Source organism: Uloborus diversus, unplaced genomic scaffold (genome assembly GCF_026930045.1).
Source record: "Uloborus diversus isolate 005 unplaced genomic scaffold, Udiv.v.3.1 scaffold_14, whole genome shotgun sequence".
NCBI classification, from domain to species: domain Eukaryota; kingdom Metazoa; phylum Arthropoda; class Arachnida; order Araneae; family Uloboridae; genus Uloborus; species Uloborus diversus.
This window is the reverse complement of record NW_026558098.1, coordinates 2,643,846-2,663,906: the sequence shown is the minus strand read 5'-3', so window position 1 is coordinate 2,663,906 and position 20,061 is coordinate 2,643,846. Positions and strand designations below refer to the sequence as shown.

General features: G+C 31.4%; 1 protein-coding gene across 1 annotated transcript in view; it reads right to left on the bottom strand.

Moving 5' to 3' along the window:
- Positions 1 to 2,287: 2,287 nt before the first annotated feature.
- LOC129232796 (RRP12-like protein) overlaps positions 2,288 to 20,061 on the bottom strand; it is a gene marked incomplete at its 3' end in the record, with an annotated part of 50,700 nt that continues 32,926 nt past the window's right edge. The window contains 5 exon segments of the mRNA XM_054866897.1: positions 2,288 to 2,400; positions 4,135 to 4,226; positions 5,202 to 5,300; positions 14,579 to 14,706; positions 17,981 to 18,098. Of these exon segments, the coding sequence (XP_054722872.1) occupies positions 2,288 to 2,400; positions 4,135 to 4,226; positions 5,202 to 5,300; positions 14,579 to 14,706; positions 17,981 to 18,098 (550 nt within the window).

The following is a 20,061-nucleotide window of genomic DNA, read 5'->3' as shown; positions in this document are numbered from 1 at the left end:
CTATAATGACTTTCCTGTAGTTGAAAGAATAATTTTTGAAAAAAAGTACTTTATAGACTAAATAACTAACCAAAATTTGAACAAAGATAATTTTTATTTTTTCTTCCTCACTCATGACCCAAGTACTAATTCCACTGCTCTTAGATTTTATATCTAAACTGAACCCTTTAACACTTGTGTTAAGAACAAACAGAGCTTGAGAAGGATCCTTCTGACGTTTTTCAGAGTTTTCTTTATGCTTGAATGTTTTAGCATGCTGAATCAATTGCGAAAATCCACTATTGCTTATGGCATCCACACGAAATGTTGTTAAGCTATGCGATTTTGCGATTATAATTACACTTATTACAACAAACTACGTTTTAAACATCATAAGGAACTAACCATTCCATGATCCCAAAATTCCACAAAAAGAAAATTAGAACATTCTGATCAGAAAATGCACTGAACGCAAAAAATATACCAACAAAAACGAAAATCATGATGAAAAACAAAACAAACGGCTGTTGCCCCCCCCCCCCCCCCCCAAATACAAAATTCTGAAACCAACTTCAGCATTAGTTTTCGAAACTCCACCCACTATAGAGTGACGTCAGATTGCTGTAGCCAATGAGAGAAGATGCCTGTTGCAGAATTTAGTCAGTTGAGTTTTTTAATTTGAAATTTGTTTGGGCACGTACTTTCAGAGAAAAATCCGATGTCAGAAAGTTTATTTGCCGTTCTTTTTAAAAGATATTTACGGTATAAAACGAGAATATAGGAAATATACGACATTTTTGAAAAATATAGGAAATATAGGACGATTTTGATGCTTTTTTGAAAGTATAGGAAATATAGGATATATAGGACTACTTCGACCCCTGATAAACATAGAAAATTTTGGCCGCAGAAGTTCCAAACCTTGCTCAATCCATTCGCACAGACATGACATTGTTAAACGTATATTTGCACTTTATTCGAGGAGTTTTAAGCTTTAACTTGCTTTGTGATGTATTACAATATAACGAGCCATTATGTATTATTACATGGAGGATCAATTTTCTGAAAAAAAAAAACTTTTTCACTTAAAAAACAATGATTTTTACCTCTGTTCCGCTTGTGACCATACGATCACACCCGCAATACAAACAAGCTGTTAATTTTTAAACACAAAAAACAGTTCACCCTCTGATACATCTTCGAAAATACATCAGTTAAAAGCCTTAATTCTAAAAATGAAGGGCAAATATAAGTGTAAAAATGTCACATTCATGCAAATACAATGAGCAAGCTCCAGAACAAAAACTAAGTTTGAATTAATGCTGTAGTTTCTTATTCAGTCTGCAATAAATGACAGGTTGTCAGGGCCAAAGATTGTAGTATAACAAATGAACAAACACTGATAGTTGGATAAGAATAAATGAATAAATAAAAATAAGGGGAAGTAAGGAAGAATTCATTCGAACTGAAATAATAGCATCGTTGCTGGGGAAGAAAAAAAAAAGACTTCTCTAAAAGTACTTGGATCTTAAAAGATAACTGCATAAGTTAAACTAAATTTATATAAAACTAGCTGTACCCGAGGCGCGTTGCTACGCCAACAAAAAAATACATCATTATACTGATTTTGATGACAATCAGTTGAACGGGGCAGAAGTTGCTACTCTGCAGTGCCACCTGGTGGCCAGTGGCTTCAATGAGCATATGATGCACCTTCTCCGTGGAAAAATACATATATACAGCAATTTTCATAATAATCGGTCCAGGTATCCAGTGACTGTACTCAAATTCTGTACTCACGCAGTTTGCGAGATCAATCCATCGCTAAAAATATCAAATATAAAAAGTTTTAAATTCCCCCGTTGCATGAAAAGCCATAAAACAATAAAGAAAGAATTTATTTGTTCAAGCTCAAGAAAAATGGCTTCTTATCAATGAGATCTTTCACGCGAATTAATTTTATTCGTATTTATCCAATGGATTGTGACTTAAATTGGAATAAAAAAGGAACTATCGATCGGATTTTTTTCGAACCGGTCCATAAACATTCCCGGTACCAAAAATAACAAACGGTGAAAGTTTCAGCCAAATCTGCCGGGTAGTTTTCGAGTTCATGGATGACATACAGACAAACATTCATTTTTATATATATAGAAGATAAAAGATAATGTCAAATGAATCAAATTATTTCCCTTTTATGATAAACATTTAATTATTTACTTAAATAAAACAAAAAAAGTAAGTATCCCCCCCCCCCAACCATCAGTAAATTGATTAAAGGCGTTTTCCAGAAACTAGCAATACGAACCTTGAGAGTGAATTCCACCGAGGGCAAGACCTCTTGCTTCCCGCTGGAGCCAGCACTTGACTGCGCGAGAAGTGAAGGCAGGCAAATGGAGGAGGCACAGGCGTTCGTCCAACCTGCAACAGTTACAACCATCAAACTTTGAACCAAACACTTAGAATTGAACTTTCATCTTTTTAATGTTTGCAGTAAAAACCTAAGTCAGGGCCCAATACAGGCTGATTTTGCTACTGTTTTTCGGTACCTTCACAAAAATCTTGTTTTTGAAATCGGTACTTTCACAAAAATCAAGTAATAAAATCGGTAGCTTCATAAAAATTTCAAAAATTTGCATTTTAAAATATAAAATTTGTTTCTCTGTTTAAAACAAAATTTACTCATAAAATAAAATTCTAAGCAGGTTTATATGAACAATTGCTACCTTTTTGTAGTATTTTAACTAATTTTTAGTTGTTTCTCGCAAAGTGTATTTATGCAATATTATCGCAATCTTTCAACATCTGTTTCGAGCGACCGGTTTTCTCATAATTTCCTATTTTGTACACAGTACATAGCCCATTAAGCTGAAATTACGATGGTATTTTTTTACTTCTTAGGTTTTCAGCTCCCCCCCCCCCCAAAAAAAAAACAAAACCTGTTAAAAATAATACTAGATGACATTTACACTTTTGGAACTAAAATTTCACTTATTCTACTCCTCTTTTACAAAAATGAGGATGCCTCTTTCTAAAATTTCACAAAAACAGTGCTAATGATAAAAAAAAAAACGTCCACAAAAATAGAATGACGCAATACTTTCACAAAAATAGGTAGCGAGAAAAAAATCCTGGATTGGCCCCTGTAAGTGGGTTTCGCACACACAAATATTGATTCTTCCTATAGGGTTCATACTCGATTTCCAAACTCAAAATAAAGGACTTTTTCAATAGCTTCAAAAAAATTAAGCATCCAAATACAAAAATGCAAAGCAAGTACATACTACTTGCCAACCTTCGAAGAAAAAAAACAGGAGATTCCACTACAAGAATATAAGTCATTCACCAGCGACATATCTTCACAACAGAATTATTAAATTATGCTTTTAAATAACATGAATACTAAATTTGAAGTGTAATGGGGATTTTTCGCAGATGTAAGCTAATTGGTAGCAGCACGAAAAACATACTGCAAAGGAAAAATCAAATAATAAGGAGTGAATTAGCTTAAAGTTTTGTACATTCCCCAGTCTCTACCGAAAGAGTATCTACAAAAATTTAATTACTAAAATCCGGAAAAAAAATTAATGTATAATGAAAATAAAGCATAAAATAAGTAGGTATCGGGTAGCATATGTCAAAATAACTTCAAACTTTCAAAACAATTGAATTATTTTCAAGATGCAAAAAGATTGAAATTTGCTGCAATTTTCGGCAAAGCACGTGCTTTGTTGAACATGCAACGTGGAAAGCTTCCAAAAAACTCATTTATACTAAATAAGTTATTAATTGGTGAAATTCTTATCCCTGACATTGGTAAACTAGAAAAGGGCGCCATCTATTGAGAAGAAAGTGAAACTTTTTTATGATTGACTAAAAAACTGCAAAAACGGGAGAAACCCGTAAAAAAAAAGGAAAATTGGAAGGTGGAAACAAAAAACGGGAATCTCCCGTTAAAAAAAGTAGAGTTGGCAAGTAAGCAAGTAGCATGTTGAAAGGTTTGTCTAAAATTTTGTAGCCTTGCACAAAATACTTAAATTAGTGTTATTTTAAATATATTGGGGTAGAAGTTAAAACATTTGCAGCTTTTAGTTTCTTAAGTCTGCTGAACCCTGTGCAGGGTTAGGAAAATAAACATATCATGAAAAGACTTACGATTTCAGGTTGATGAAAGCAGATTCCATCACTTCAAGCCAACAAGTGAGGGGTTGACTTTCGTTGATGTTGGGCTCATAATTGTACAGGACCTGGAAAATACACGAGGACAAATATTTTGATTTAAAAAAATATAAATGAATAAAATAAAATATTTTCTTTCTTTATTCCTGTAGCAACCATTCACAAAGCTGAATTTTAATACAAATTGCATCAAATGTTGTATTTGCATTTGATACAGTAACGAAGATATGCAAATTGAACTTTTCTACAACTAAAAAATAATGGTGATTTGATAATGTTCATTAACACTGTTTGGTTGCATGCGAGTGCTCTTACAACTAAGGCAGAAACTTTTTTCAAAAATGACTTCATTTATCAAGAAACCATTGGACCTTGTTTTTTTTTTTTTTCAGATATTGTACTCAACTATAATGGGTTGTTTCCTTCAGTCAAAAGTAGTACTTTTAGTCACTGACATTGATAGAATAAGCAAAAAAAAAAAATAATAATAATAATAATAATAACATGGACCCAGAAAATACTTTCATTTTCCCAACAGTTATTGTTTAATTATTTTTTTAAAGGTCCGATTTTTGAAACAAGGCGTAGTCTTGATGACGTCACAAATGATGTACTTTTCCACATTGTTCCACATTATGATAATCAAGAAGTGAATTAAATATTGCACTCTACGCTTGCCATCAACCATATCGTTGCCAATACATGCGAGTAAAGATGCAAATTAAATATTTTGCTCTGTGGATGGCAACACAGAATGACATTTCATCATTTGTGATGTCATCGGCAAGAAATGTAAACAATGAAAGTACACTGATTTAAGTTTTTTTTTTTTAATACTAAATTTAAACAAATTACAAAAAATGTTTTTAAGCATGCTCTTTTAAAAATATTTTTAAAAGTTTGGAAACGACCCCATTATCTCTGTCAAAAGAATTGAATATGATCCAAAACCTAGCATGATAATTGCAACTCATTCACAATTTTTATTTTACGCTAAATCACTTCATCATTGAATAATTGATATTTAACAAAAAATTGCATACATTTATAATGCGAGCGTTCATATCCGCAGGCAAGTGTTCTGGCTTTGGCTTCATGCTGAACAGACAGTTCAGAGTTTTCAGGCAATTGGAAGACAAAACCTAGACAAAAGAAATAAATAACATTAACTTCCATTTCTATGTAACTTGCAATAAATACACACAAATGAATTAAAAAGGACAAAATGACTTTTAAAATTCCAATAAAGAGAGAATTAAAAGAAAAAAAAATCAGTAATCAATTATAATTAAATAGTGATATACGAGGTGCACGTAAAGTTCTTCTTGACACGTTTAAAAAAATTCATAGGAAAGCAAAGAATTGTCGCGAGAAATAAGCAGTTCACACCATAATACTACAAAGATTCAAGAATTTTTGATTACATTGTAAAAGAAATATGGAAAAAAGAAAAAAGTGTACGAGTAATTTACATTGATCTGTCCTTATTGATTACTGTATCATCACAGTACATACAAGCTGATGTGTCCATCACATGACTTTTTACACCAATTTAATGCTATTTCCCCATTATTGGTAATTTTAATGTGATTCAATAGTTGACTCTCTAATCTCTACATAGTATAAAATGAAGTCTCCAAAAAGCGTCTGTGTGTTTGAACTCGCAAAACTCGAGAACTACCCGGCCCGATTTCGCTGAAATTTTCACAATTTGTTCCTTTAAGTCCTGAGAAGGTTTGCAGACCAGTTAGAAAACAATTCCATGAATAGTTTCTTTTTTTTAGTCCAATTTAGGCCCAATTTTCACATAAATTCTCGAATATGGGGGTGAAAAATGACTCGCAATTAGTAATATTATATATCGTTGGAAAGGGAAGAATTTTCCGCATTCTACGCCATTTGTTCCAACGCTCTAACTTAATTGCGGTGGGAGTTATTTACGTTTTTAGCTCAAATTTGTTTAGGCTTAGCTGAAATTTAGGCACTACTTTCTTCATTAAATTTATCAATAAAAAGTGAAGGAATTGTCCTACAGTTTTCTTTTTGACACCATTGAAAAGAGCTACCTTTTTTACTAACTCGACCTATGGTCGGAAGTTTAACCCGCTATCTCCATTAGAAAAAAAGTTACGAGCGATTTAAATGAAGTTCAAAAATCTGTTCTCTATTCAAGTTTTTAACCATTTTATTTTGCGTTTCCACGGTAACGCTTTTTGAATCCATTATTTCCATCTTTCTCATTTTCAATCCTGAAACTTATTTTATTTTGTGTTTCCATGGTTACGCCTTTTAAATCCATCTTTCTCACTTTATTTTAATTTCTTAAAAGTATTTTAATATCTGTCGTCATTGCTTGGAGGGGAAATTTTGCATGATGATTTTTTTTTCTTTTATTTATGCCTGATTGTTGAATATACGTCACTTGACACAATTTTTGTTTTCAAAATAGACCGGGCAAAGCCGGGCAATGCAGCTAGTCTAGTATAAATATCACCAACAGTGTCCAAATTAAAAACCAGATTTAAATTTAAAAAAAAAAAAAAAATCGCCAAGTTGGCGAAAAAACTTGGCGACCGAAAGATTGCCACTATATCGCCAAATTATAATACCACTTGAGTTTGCATCCAAATTAACAATGATTTCCAATATGTAGCATTGTTTTTTCTGTTCAAAGTATTTTTTCAACCACCGTCCCCATACTGATGAAGTTTGGGGGAGGGGGTTGAGCACCCCTCTTTCAGTTGAAACAGGAAGCTAAAATTCTTCTAGTATATCGCTATCCACAAGTCTAAAAATATTGAGGGGTATCCCGGTATCTAGGAAAACTTTTTTTACATGTATTTTTGAACTCCCCTACAGTGCATAAACACAAAACTTTACCTTCATGGCATTGCAAAATGAAAAAAAGCATTTACACTCGATTATTCTCAAACAATAGAGAAGATATAAACCATTGTAGCATTAACTAATACAGTAGATCATTATGACACAGCGTAGCTTAAATACTTCATCAGTGAAGAAGGAAAAACTTTTGGGGAACTTTACAAGAAAAGTGAAAAAGAAAAATTATCCTTATGAATTTATTGATTAATATAGTGCTTAGATACTTTTGCTTGAAAATCAGAGCCGTTTATAAAGAAATAGCACTTCTGAAGATAATGTTTATTACTTCAGAAAACCTATAAAAAATGCATTCATATGTACTCGGTACATCAGGCAATACCTGAATAGGCAAATTTTTACAGCCCAAAATCATTTTATACAGTTCATTGTACGATACAGAATGATTTATTTTAATTTGTTCCAAGTACTTTGTGTTTTTTTTGTAACAATTTTTTTCAAGCAATTGCAGGGCCCAATACAGGCTGATTTTGCTACCGTTTTTCGGTATCTTCACAAAAATCTTGTTTCGAAATCGGTACTTTCACAAAAATCAAGTAATAAAATCAGTAGCTTCACAAAGACATCAAAAATTTCACAAAAATTCACATTTTAAAATATAAAATATGTTTCTCTGTTTAGAACAAAATTTACTCATAAAATAAAATTCTAAGCAGGTTTATATGAACAATCGCTTAAATAGCAACCTTTTTGTAGTATTTTAAATAATTTTTAAATGTTTCTCGCCAAAGTGTATTTATGCAATATTGTCGCAATCTTTTAACATCTGTTTTAAGGAACCGTTTTTCTCATAATTTCCTATATTGTACACAGTACATAGCCCATTAAGCTGAAATCACGATGGTATTTTTCGCACTTCTTAGATTTTTAGCTCCCTACCTCCCCAAAAAAACGAAACCTGTTAAAAATAATACTAAATGACATATACACTTCTGGAACTAAAATTTCACTTATTCTACTTCTTTTTTACAAAACTTAGGATGTCTCTAAAAATTCACAAAAACAATGCTGATTAAAAAAAAACTTTCACAAAAATAGAATGATGCAATACTTTCACAAAAATAGGTAGCGAGAAAAAAATCCTGGATTGGCCCCTGAATTTAATATAGGATCAGCTGCTGAAACAAATAAATTACACGTATCATGCAGCTGAAGTACAGAAGTGTTTTAACACAAATTAAAAATACTCTAATACAATAAGTACTTAAGAATGAACAACTCCTTCCCCATATATATATATATATATATATATATATATTATATATATATATATATATATATATATATATATATATATATATATATATATATATATATATATATATATACTCCAACATTTTTTGACAGCATGAAAAGACCTGTGAAAGCAGCTAAACAGAAAATATACCAACATTTATATTCAGTAAATTACCGCCCTTAGCCAGGGTTAAAGCAGAAATACGTGAAATACACCGCCAGCTCAGTCATTTCCAGCCGAGGACTGCAGTTTCGTGCTTATAAGCACTCATCAGCCCATAAGCACGAAACTGCAGTCCTCGGCTGGAAATGACTGAGCTGGCGGTGTATTTCACGTATTTCAACATTAATAGTTCTTTCTTGCACAAAGTGCTAGAAAAAATATATTTACAGCAGTAAATCGTTCCTCTTAGTCAGCAATTTGATTAATTGCTAATAGTTAATTTAATCAATCATTTAAAAATTAATTATAACAAATGAGTATCAAAATTAGTAATATTGTCATAAATTTTGTAAATAGTAATTGTTTTATGATTAATGTGTCGTGATCTGGCTAACTTTGGCATTTATTCCATTATTTTTCACCTAAAATTATCTTAGTAACATAGCCTATAAATAGCTTCTTGTGATGTACATACAGCCCCCTAACATTCGACTGAAGTAGACGCCCCCCCCCCCATTTCTGAATGATAAGATTTGTGATTGGAATAAAAAGAAAATATGAGAAATTGGTAGAACATTGTAGGATTTTCTGGATATCTCTTTGCTGGTATAAAACGCCGGGCGTCTTGTGAATGGGGGAGTCAGTTTGTTTTCTAACTGTGGAGTCTTGTTTTCAGCATTCCGCTGGAAGTGCGTATTAGGCTTTGGGCTGTGTTTTTGCATATTTTGATGTGAATAAGTGTGGGACCGTTGAGTTTACGGTGTTGATTGATATTTGCCTAATTGCTATGGTTAATTTAGCAGTTGTTAACGATGTTTCTTGTATATAGTTGTAATTAAATCTCCTGTGTTTTCTTCAAGAGCTGTGTCCTCATTTTAAGAAAGTTTGAACTTGCATCAAACTCGTAACAATATCCTTATATATTATTTCTTTAGCCTGTTTTTAGTTTCTACCAAGGTTGGTAAAAAAAACCGGTTTTTTTCAAAAAAAACCAAAAAAAAAAAACGGTTTTTGGGGTTTAAACCAGGTTTTTTTGGTTTAAACCGGGTTTTTTTTTTTGGTTTAAATACTATTCGCGAAAAAAAACAATTTTCGGAAGGTAATTAAGGTTCCATGTAATTAACAGTTATTCAACAGTCACATTATACCTAATTTCTTGATTAATTAAAGAGATTAGAACAAATTCTTGTAACTAAATTAAATAAATAAAATAGCTTTCTGCGGGGAAATATTGATTGAAATGTTCGACTTGATTAACATATTAGTATGCATGTATATATAGACCCTTTATGATACGAAATACTGGCTTCATTTTTGATTTCATCAAATGAAAGCCAGATTAGGTCTTTTTTCTACCAGAATTAGACATTCTTTTTAAAACAATATGAGTAAGTAACTTTTGTACACTGCACAACTGTGCAAACTACCAAAAGACGATGCCAAGAATGTATTGAACTAATATTGATGCATCACAGTCATCCCTCACTACTTCGCGCTTCAACTTTCGCGGCTTCAATACATCGCGGTTTTTCAGTTTTTTTTTCAGTTTTTTTTTTTCAAATTCAGTAACTAGCCTTTTGGATGCGCTCGTGTTAACTTTTTCCTACAAAAGAATAACAATGCATGTCGTTTTAAGCAGGGTTGGGCTTTTTGCCGGCAAAAAGGTATTTTTGCTGGGCCAATGGAAAAAACCATGGCAAAAATGGAAAAAAAACGGCAAAAATGGAAAAAATGGCAAAAACCTAATTGCAAATAAAGTAGCATTGTAGTGTTAATCATGAAATAGTGACAATATAAATAATGCTCTTTAATATTTTAATTATGTCTCTCTATGTTACTTCTAATTTATAAGGTGAAAATAAATAGAAAACAAATGTTGGAATTGCAAAACTTAAGATTTTAAATATTTGCTAAAACAATTTTTTCAGAATGAGCCAATTCCTTCAATGCTAAAACAAAGAATGTTTACTTAAGCTTAGTAAATTAATAAAAAGATTGAATTCTAATTATATATATATATATATTTAATTAATCACTTTTTTTTTTTTTTTTGATCCCAATAAGATTTTTAAGTTATTTAATTAATAACAGAATATTTACTTGAATATAGAAAAACTTTAACTTTTCCTCACTAAAGAAATAATGCATTTTTTCTCACTTACTGGGAAAATGGATAGCCAAGAGAAGAATTTAAAAAGAAGAAGAAAAAGCTGATCAATATGTGCATTCTATATTCACTCTGCTGTGATACTAGCTCACTCTACAGAAAATGGCAAAGCCTTTTATCAAAATCTTTTCATGCTTTTACTTTTATATAAAAGGAAAAAGAACTGTCCGTAAGTTGTTAACACAAAATCTATTTTTGCCACTTTGGCAAAAACTGGAAAAAACCTATTTTTGCCAGGCGGTGAAAACTGTGGTTTTTTCCGCCTCTGGCAAAAACTTGCCAACCCTGTTTTTAAGTAAGCTGAGCTCTTTTGAGGCGTGTAGTTGTACTCATTGAGGGAGTGGAGGTATAAAATCACCGTAGAAAGTGAAGGGAATCGCTGTCTCATTTTAACCGTTAAACACCGACTGGGAAATATAAATCACTGTATTACTACTAGGGGATGTAAATGCATCTATAAATGGTGTTCAACAATGTACAGTACAACCTCTTTTGAGTTACCAAGATTTTGAAAAAATTACACTAGAAATTCTCACAATTACATACACATACGCTATATGCATTTATATATGTAATATCAGACCACTTTGAATTACGATCAATAAAGTAGTCTTCAATATTTTACTAGATTTGAAATTTTATAATTGTCGAAAGTGCACGGGAAGAGATTTTGAAATGAACAACTTAAACTTGGTTTTTCACCTAAAAATTCAAAAATCCTTATCTTCAACCAGTAGCTCTCCACATTCAAAAAAATTTTCAGTAGCCTAATCAAAGTTCCCAAGAAGAGAGATGAAAACTGGTCCCTGGAACTGGTTTTACTACAAAAATTGCCTAAGAAAAACGACAACTGAAACTTGCTTTTGTGCAAAAATTTCGACATATCGAGGGTTTCGAAAAATAAATTTCCAGATAACTGTGGAAAATACATTGGGGTTTTATATAAAATGCAGGGGAAAAATGTTTTTTCGTGACATCAAGGGTTTCGAGATATCAAGGTTCGACTGTACTAGCTTTGTAAGTGGTATACGGTGTATACTTAACACCTTTAATGAGGATAAATGTAAAGAGAAAGAACGGGGCTCATAGGGTCACTAACTGGCAATTAATTCATCATCGAAAAAGTTGAGCTATTTTCATAGATTAGTAGATAGATTGTAAGAACTTCATGTGTGTGTGTGTAGTTTATTTCTCAATGGTTAACAACGTGATATATATTTCGTCTAATTTTGTGCAATATATTAAGTACAGTACAACCTCGATATCTCGAATCTCTCGGGATGGAAATTTTTTTCGAGATATGGAGTTTTCGAGTAATCAAGGTTTTTAAAAAATTACACTAGTAACTCTCGCATTTACACACACGTACGCTATATGCATTTATATATGTACTAAGGGACCACTTCGAATTACGATCAATAAATTAGCCTTCAATATTTCACTAGATTTGAAATTTTCTTATTGTCGAAACTGCACAGGATGAAATTTTGAAATGAACAACAATTTCAACTTGGTTTTTTCACCTAAAAATTTAAAAATTCTAATTTTATTTTTATCCAGTAACCTCACAGTCAAAAAGTTCTCAGCAGCCATTTTGTAGGAGTTAAAAAAGCTGAATGAAGAAAAGGAGGAACGCATTTTCCGTTTTCGCTCTAAAACTGACGGACGAAAAATCGAACCCCTTTCCTCAAAATGGACAACATGTTCGAGAGAAATGCACAAAGATTCTAAACTCTGGGGAAAACACTACACCTCCTTCATGCCAACACTCCCCTATTATCTTGCCCCAATCCCCTATTCACAAAATTTCCAAGAAGAGGGACGAAAAACGTTAAGCAATTGTCCCTGGAACTGGTTTTACTACAAAAATAGCCAAAGCAAAACGACAATCGAAACTTGCTTCTGTGCAAAAATTTCGACATATCGAGGGTTTCGAAAAATAAATTTCGAGATAACTATGGAAAATACATAGGGGTTTTTATAGAAAATGCTGGGGAAAATTTTTTGTTCGAGACATCAAGGGTTTCAAGATAAGGAGGTAGGAGATATCAAGGTTTGACTGTAATACAAATGTAATGGTGGCAAAGAATGCTGTTCATGTCTAGGGGGTTCTAACTACGTTTAGAAACCTATTTAAGCTGTCGTAAAGTAAGTTTCATGCGCTCTAATTAGGAAAATATTCGGTCAGGGTTGGCAAGGTTTTGGACACTACGGTAAAAACCATGGTAAAAACCCTGGTTTTTACCGTCCTGTCCAAAACCCTTGTGTCCAAAACTGTCCGAAAGTGTCCAAAACTATATTTTTAGAAAAATTGAATTCTGTGATAAAAGATGAAAAAAAACAGAATAAAATGTATCAAAGTAATGTTTTATATTGAACATTTATTAAACGAGAACATTCAACTTATTTATGCAGCTGATTTTAATCTAGTTACATAGAAGTTGAATTCTTGATTAAAATTTCAATTGGTATGCATGAGTTAATTTAATTTTTTTTTCAACATTAGTAACCAAATTTCCTTATGTTTATGCATGCGTGCAAATGGAAGCAGGGTAAACAAGTTCTATTCAAAACCCTTGTGTCCAAAAGTGTCGAAAACTACTTTTTGGAAAACTATATTCTGTAAGAAAATATCAGAAACAGAACAAAATGTGTCTTTTTTTCTTTCTATTTGACTATTTAATATATTTATTCATTGTGAACATTCAAGTATGAATATATATGTACTTATTTATGTGGCTCATTTTAATCTAGTTACATAGAAATTAAATTCTTCCTTAAAAATTTCAATATGTATGCAGGAGTTTTTTTTTTTTTTTTTCTTCTATAAACCAAATTTTTTGACATTTATGCATGTGCAAAAGAAAGTGTTCAAAATATAGTGCAATAATTGACTTAAATGCAATAAATTACAATTTTTTATAGTTACAGAATGTATTATATTAAAAATGTGCTATTTTTTTTTAATTCATAAGTTTTATAACAGAAGTGTTTAATCATCAATTTCTTGTTCTTCAATCTATGATTTAAAAAAATAATTTTTGTTAAAGCATCATGTAAAACTTATTTGCAAAAACCATTCAAAAAAAATAAGCTTTTTTTTTTTTTTTGCACCTAAATACTGCACATTTAATAACATTCCTTTGAGTTATAAATAGAAATGAAATCAGTTGTCTTGGTAGTGTTGTGAATTCCCTTTCATAACTCTACCAACTGTTACACAAGGAAGTTTTTATGTAATAGTTACTGGCAATTTTTTTTTCAGTAAAATCATTTTGGAGAAAAATATTATCAAATACTCATTAATTAAACCTCATTAATATCTATATTTATGCACAGGGGCGTAGCTAGGGGGGGGGGGTTTGGGGGACAAACCCCCCCCCCCCCGAAAAGTTAGTCTCAAAAAAAAGAGAAAAAGAAGAGAGAAGAGAAAGAAAAAAAAAGAAGAAAAGGGAAAAATTCCAAGCGATTATACATACATATATATATATATATATATGTATATATATATATATATGTATATATATATATATATATATATATATATATATATATATATATATATATATATATATATATATATACATATATATATTATATAAGAAGTAACCCCCCCCCCCCGAAAGTCGGGTCTAGCTACGCCACTGTTTATGCATTACGAATAGTGCAGTAAATAATAATTGATTAGATTACACTTAGCTTTAGCATAGTTTTGGACAGTTTAAGACAGTTTCGGACACTTTTGGACAGTTTTAGACAGTTTTGGACGGTAAAAACCACCTGTCCTGTCCTAAACCAGTTTTGGACAGTCCAAAACCCAACCCTGTATTCGGTTTATAAATACAGAATCCTATTTTGCGGAAATTCAGTCATCGCGGTGAAGTCTGGAACGAATTGACCGCGATAAACGAGGGTCGACTGTTCCTGAAATGACCACACATGAAAATACCTACTGCATTGCTGAGGGTCATCACTTTAAAGATGGTTTCACAGGCAGCTTTGACTTTGGTTTTGGGCAGCACACCAAAGATGTCTTGCAGAAGAGCCAACACATAAAACACTTCCTTTGTGGCAGCAGGGCCTGAAGCAAAAGAAAACACAGTTGATGCACTAATTTTTATCATAATAGCACCAGGGTTTGCCGATATACATCAGTCGATACATATCATGATCAGGGTTGGCAAAAACCCAGGTTTTTTTTTAAAAGCCCATGGACCCAGGGTTTTTTAGGTTTTTTTTAAATAAAACCCAAAAAACCCAACTAAAGCTGGGTTTTTTTAAAGAAATATGGTTTTTTTGTCTTTTTTTAGGGAAAATGTAGGGTACTTGTAGCATATTGTAGCGAATTATATGAACAAAGCACAAGAGTTGTCTTGGGGTAAAAAAAGCTGGAAAACGAGTTAAAATTCAGCGTTTTCTGAAGAAGAGTATGAAAGATGACGAAACCCAAGAATGGTGAAGTTTCAGATTTTTTACTTTCCATGATTACCAACAGTTAGGGCAAAATTACTTCTTGAGTGATAAAATCTATTGCTCGTTTTTAATTACTACTTTTTTTTTTTTTTTTTTTTGCATTTTACTTTATTGTATTTCATTTTTTTTATGCAAAACTACTGTAGAACCTCAAGTAGTTTAAATCCCTATTTACTGAATTCCAGCTTAATCAAGACATTTCTTTGAATTTTATGTTGCCTGTTTTTCTATTTCTGTGTACAGATTAAGAAATATTAAACTTTTTTGTAAGATAATGAAAATACTGTACATCCCATTCTGTTTTCTGTCCGACCATTTGTATAACCTGTTAATTTCTAAAAAAAATATAACTTGTTAATTCGAAATTTGTGACGTGTCGGGTTGCAGAAAATAATTCACCTGAAAGCCTTTTAGCTAGAGTAGTTTCCTCAGTACAATCTACAAATATTGAGAAAACCAGACGTGACAGGACTTAGTCAAGATAATTTGAGTTATTTATTGACCAGTTAAAGATAAAAGTTAAATATATTTATTTAAAATCATTGAAGTATTTTTTAATGCCATTAAGAGTTAAGAAATACTATTCAGGTTCAAAATTCCATTTTTTATGTCCATTGTCTGTGGTGAAGAACAAATAAGAAAAGAAGTTTAAATTGTAAAAGTATTTAAATTAATTACTTTTTTTAAAAACTTCTCAAAAAATTTTAAAAAACCCAAAAGTGGGCTAAATAATGGGTTTTTTTAAATGGGTTTTTTCAAAAAAACCCATTGGGTCCAACCCAATTGGGTCCAATCCGGCCAACCCTGATCATGATATATATCACGATATATATCCAATATTTATTATGAAAATATCATGATATTTTGATTTTTTTTTTCAACTTAGTATTTTCAATATAAAAAGTATATGAATCATAGTAATACTGTTCATTTATTATTAAAAATAACCAAAAAGGTATGTACTATATTTTTATGATGTATTGATGCATCATTAATACAGAGTGATATAATATTCCTTTTTATTTTATATTCATAAAATTATTAGTAATGTAACAATTTTAATTCATATTGAAAGTGCCTAATTAAATATTAAATGTTGGTTACAAAAAAAAGAAAGAAAATGTCTAATGACTGCATCCACTAATGCATATTTTTTATTTCTGGATCATAGAACTGTGTAAAAGTAGCTAACAGAAGAAAATTGAGTATAACAGCTTATGCTAAATTAACTCCATTAAAATTGATTAAAACTTAAAATGAAATATTAGATATAAATAAGGAAAGAAACCTTAATTTTAAGTCTGCATATTGTAATAATAATATAAGTAAATAAAGAGTGATTTGAGGATGCATTTATTTTTTTGACGGCTTTGTACCGATTGAAAATATCGGATATATATCAAAATATCCGATTTTTTTGAAAATATCATGATACTTTCGAACCCTGAATAGCATATAGATATAAAGTTTCAATTTGAAAAAAAAAAAACATGCAATGCACTTAGAGAATTTAAAATAAAAAATGTCAAATTTCATTGGACAAGGACTCTCCATACGTAAATTGATGCTTGTCATTCCTAAAACAAAGTCAATTTTCAAAGTTTGAAATATGGAAATGGGAAAGACATTTTTGCTTTTTTGCACACATAAAAAATAAAAGGAAAAACTGAAGAAGGGGGAAAAAAACAAATAAATCATGCATGACTTGCCTGCTATATCTATCTGAATCTTTTTTAAATTTTAGTTTACGATGTTTAAATTAATATTAAGTTCAACAATACTAAGTCTTATTAAAGGGACATCTGCCCATTGGTACATCCTTCCAGTACACGCATTATTAGGAGAAGCATGCTTGGCGTCGTTTAAAACATTAAACTTGTATTCTATCAGTGATAAATTAATAACTAACAATTTTAATTAATATTGTATTATGGTACTATACACTGTTACTTAAATGCAATGTATAAAAAAAGCCTGTTTACACATGGATTCACATATATTCCAAATTTCAACCAGAACGTAGCATTACTTCTTGAGATAGGGCACTCACAATGGAAAAAAAGAACGGGCGATTGCGCTACCCCCTTTTTAGCTGTTGACACAAAAATAAAATCAGCTCTTATACCCACTAAGGGCTACTTGCCGATAAATTTTTCTTCCATTCCGTTCATTATTTCTCGAGATACAGCAGTCACAATTGACGACAAAAAACGTTCTATAGCTCGACCCCCGTTTGAGTTATTGACACCAAAATTGAATCAGCACCTGTTCCTGTTAATGGCAACATACGGACTAAATTTTTTTTGATTCCGCCTGTTACTTCCTGAGGAATAGCAATCACGCGTCACTCAAAAAACGTCCCATTGCTCCACCCTCCTTGGAGGAATTCGCGCCAAAAACCAAAGGGCATAAGTTCACATAGGGGCACATATGTGTACCAAATTTCATTCGATTTCATGCGGTAGTTTTTGCTGTAGAGCGGCCACAAAAAACTGGTCACACACAGACGTGACACACACACATACACACACACATACATACACACACACATACACACACACAGACAGACAGACATTTTCCAAAAATAGTCGAAATGGACTCAGCACACCTCAAAACGTTCGAATCCGTCAAAATTCGAAATTTGAAAATTTGCACGAATCCAATACTTTCTTCTATGTATTAGATATAGAAGAAAGTAAAAAACAATATGTTTGTTTTACACTTATCCAATATTTAAACTTGTTTACTATTTGGTTGCCGAATATTTAAGTATTCAGCCTATCTGAATATTTGGTTTGTCTGCCAAATATGCAGTATGACAAATAACAACTGAATATTTGGTGCATCTCTAATAACAAATCCAACATATCATTAAAAAGTACCTCCATGGGTTTCCAAGAAATCAATGCAGTATTCGGCCACCAGCTTGGCTCCTGGCTGAGTTTCTCCCTCCTTTTCTGTCAGAAGGCCAAAAACTATTTCGTGGGCCACTTTTCGCACCTGGAAGTCAACGTACAAGAATTTCAAAACACAGCACTGATGGGAAAATCTATCAGTTTCAGTTTTCAATACGAATACTAAACTTTTAAGCAAACAACTACGGTCGAACCTCCATATATCGAACTTCCACATATCGAAATTTTCTATATATCGAAATTGCAGCAAATTTTTACGTTCATTATATAGAAAAATTGTTTCTATATATCGAAAAAATCTCTATATATCGAAAAAAAATTCGAGACATTCGTAGATTTTTTTTTCCTCTTTAGACTGTTTGTCTCATGAAAAATGAAGGTTAGAATAGAAAATTACGTTCACTAAAGGTTGCTACGGAACTCATAAGGAATCTGGGGTTGAAGAGTATGTAGTTAAGTCGTTGTTCCGTTCTGAAGTTCTTAAATTCCCTCAAGTTTATTTCAAATCTTAGCTGTAACCAGTAACACTGTAAAATCAGTTTCAAATTATCCCTTTTGTTTGTTGATTAAAATTTCAAGTCTTCTTAGCTTCGGTAAAAATCATTCAAGATTGATATTTTACCTTTCTCTCGATCACATTGTTAAAACCAAAATCCCCTAATGTTGCCTTCAAGTTGAATTGCCGAAGAATATTAAGATGTATGGTTGGCGTAAAAATGTAATTTCTGTTAATTTTTTAATCATCAACTTTCATTTAATCCGATACTCGTGTAAACTATAAATTGGGTTTCATACACGAAAATTAGTTTTTATTTTAATGTTTTAGGATTTTTTTATGATAAAATAAGATCGTTTCCGTATATCGAAAGTTCTATATATCGAATTTTTTCCCGGCAATTTGCTACTTCGATATATGGAGGTCCGACTGTATTTTATATCTGCCAACATGCCAGCTTAAAAAATCTTACAATGTGCAAGGTGGCTATATTTCTACTACACAGCCTAGAAAGAGAGGCTTTTCTAGGCACTACAATTTCTATCCTTTTTTGACCATCATAAAGCAAAGTATTAAAATTTAAAGTGTTATAATATTTTCAAATCCGTACCTTGACCTGATCTCTGTGCTTTTATAAGCAAAAAGAAAAAAAAAAAAAAAATTTTAAACATAAGTAAATAAATAAAATTTTATTTCTTTGAACTTAAACTTTGAAAAGTTGCTGACTTCGCAGCTTTCAAAAATTATCTATCAAAAACTTGTTCAAAACAATAGTTTTTCTGCTCTCAAAAGTGTTGGAAGTAAAAGAAAACTTCAACCGTTCCCAGGGCCAGATTTAGGGGAGGGCAGGTGTGGCTCCTGCCCCGGGGCCTCCACAACAAAGGGGCCCCCACAATAATTTTTTTTTTCTCCCAGACATTTTTTTTTTTTTTTTTTGTTTTTTGTATTTCTACAAAGAATGCTTGCACAAAAAGAATATTATTATCGACACATCAGAAAGCCCTGATTGCAAGTATCCATTTACTATCAATTTTTTTATTTGATCGAGCATTTCAGCGGCAATATATATTTTTTTATTCATTTAATTTATTTAATTTGTAATTTGTACCTATGAGTTAAAGAAAAATAAAGTAAGTAAACAAAAATCCGAAAAATGGTTAACTTTTCATCCTTACAACTTCTCGCTTCTTGAGCTCAAAAATTTAAAAATTGTTTGACGAAATGACTTGAATGGAAATTTTTTAACAAAAATACCTATTGAACACGTCGATTTTCTCCCGCTTCCTCCTTTTTTGGAACATTTTTTTAAACAATAACAAAGAATTCTGAATTAATCATTAAAAATCTGTTATAATTTTCTATTGGCAATAGATTGCATGGGGGGGGGCTCTTTTTTTAACAAAAGTTATGTTATATTTTATTTGTTATATATATATATATATATATATATATATATATATATATATATATATATATATATATATATGTTATGTACTTGTATGTTTGTTTGTGTTATACTTTATGAAATAGTGGTTACATATGAAGACAAATT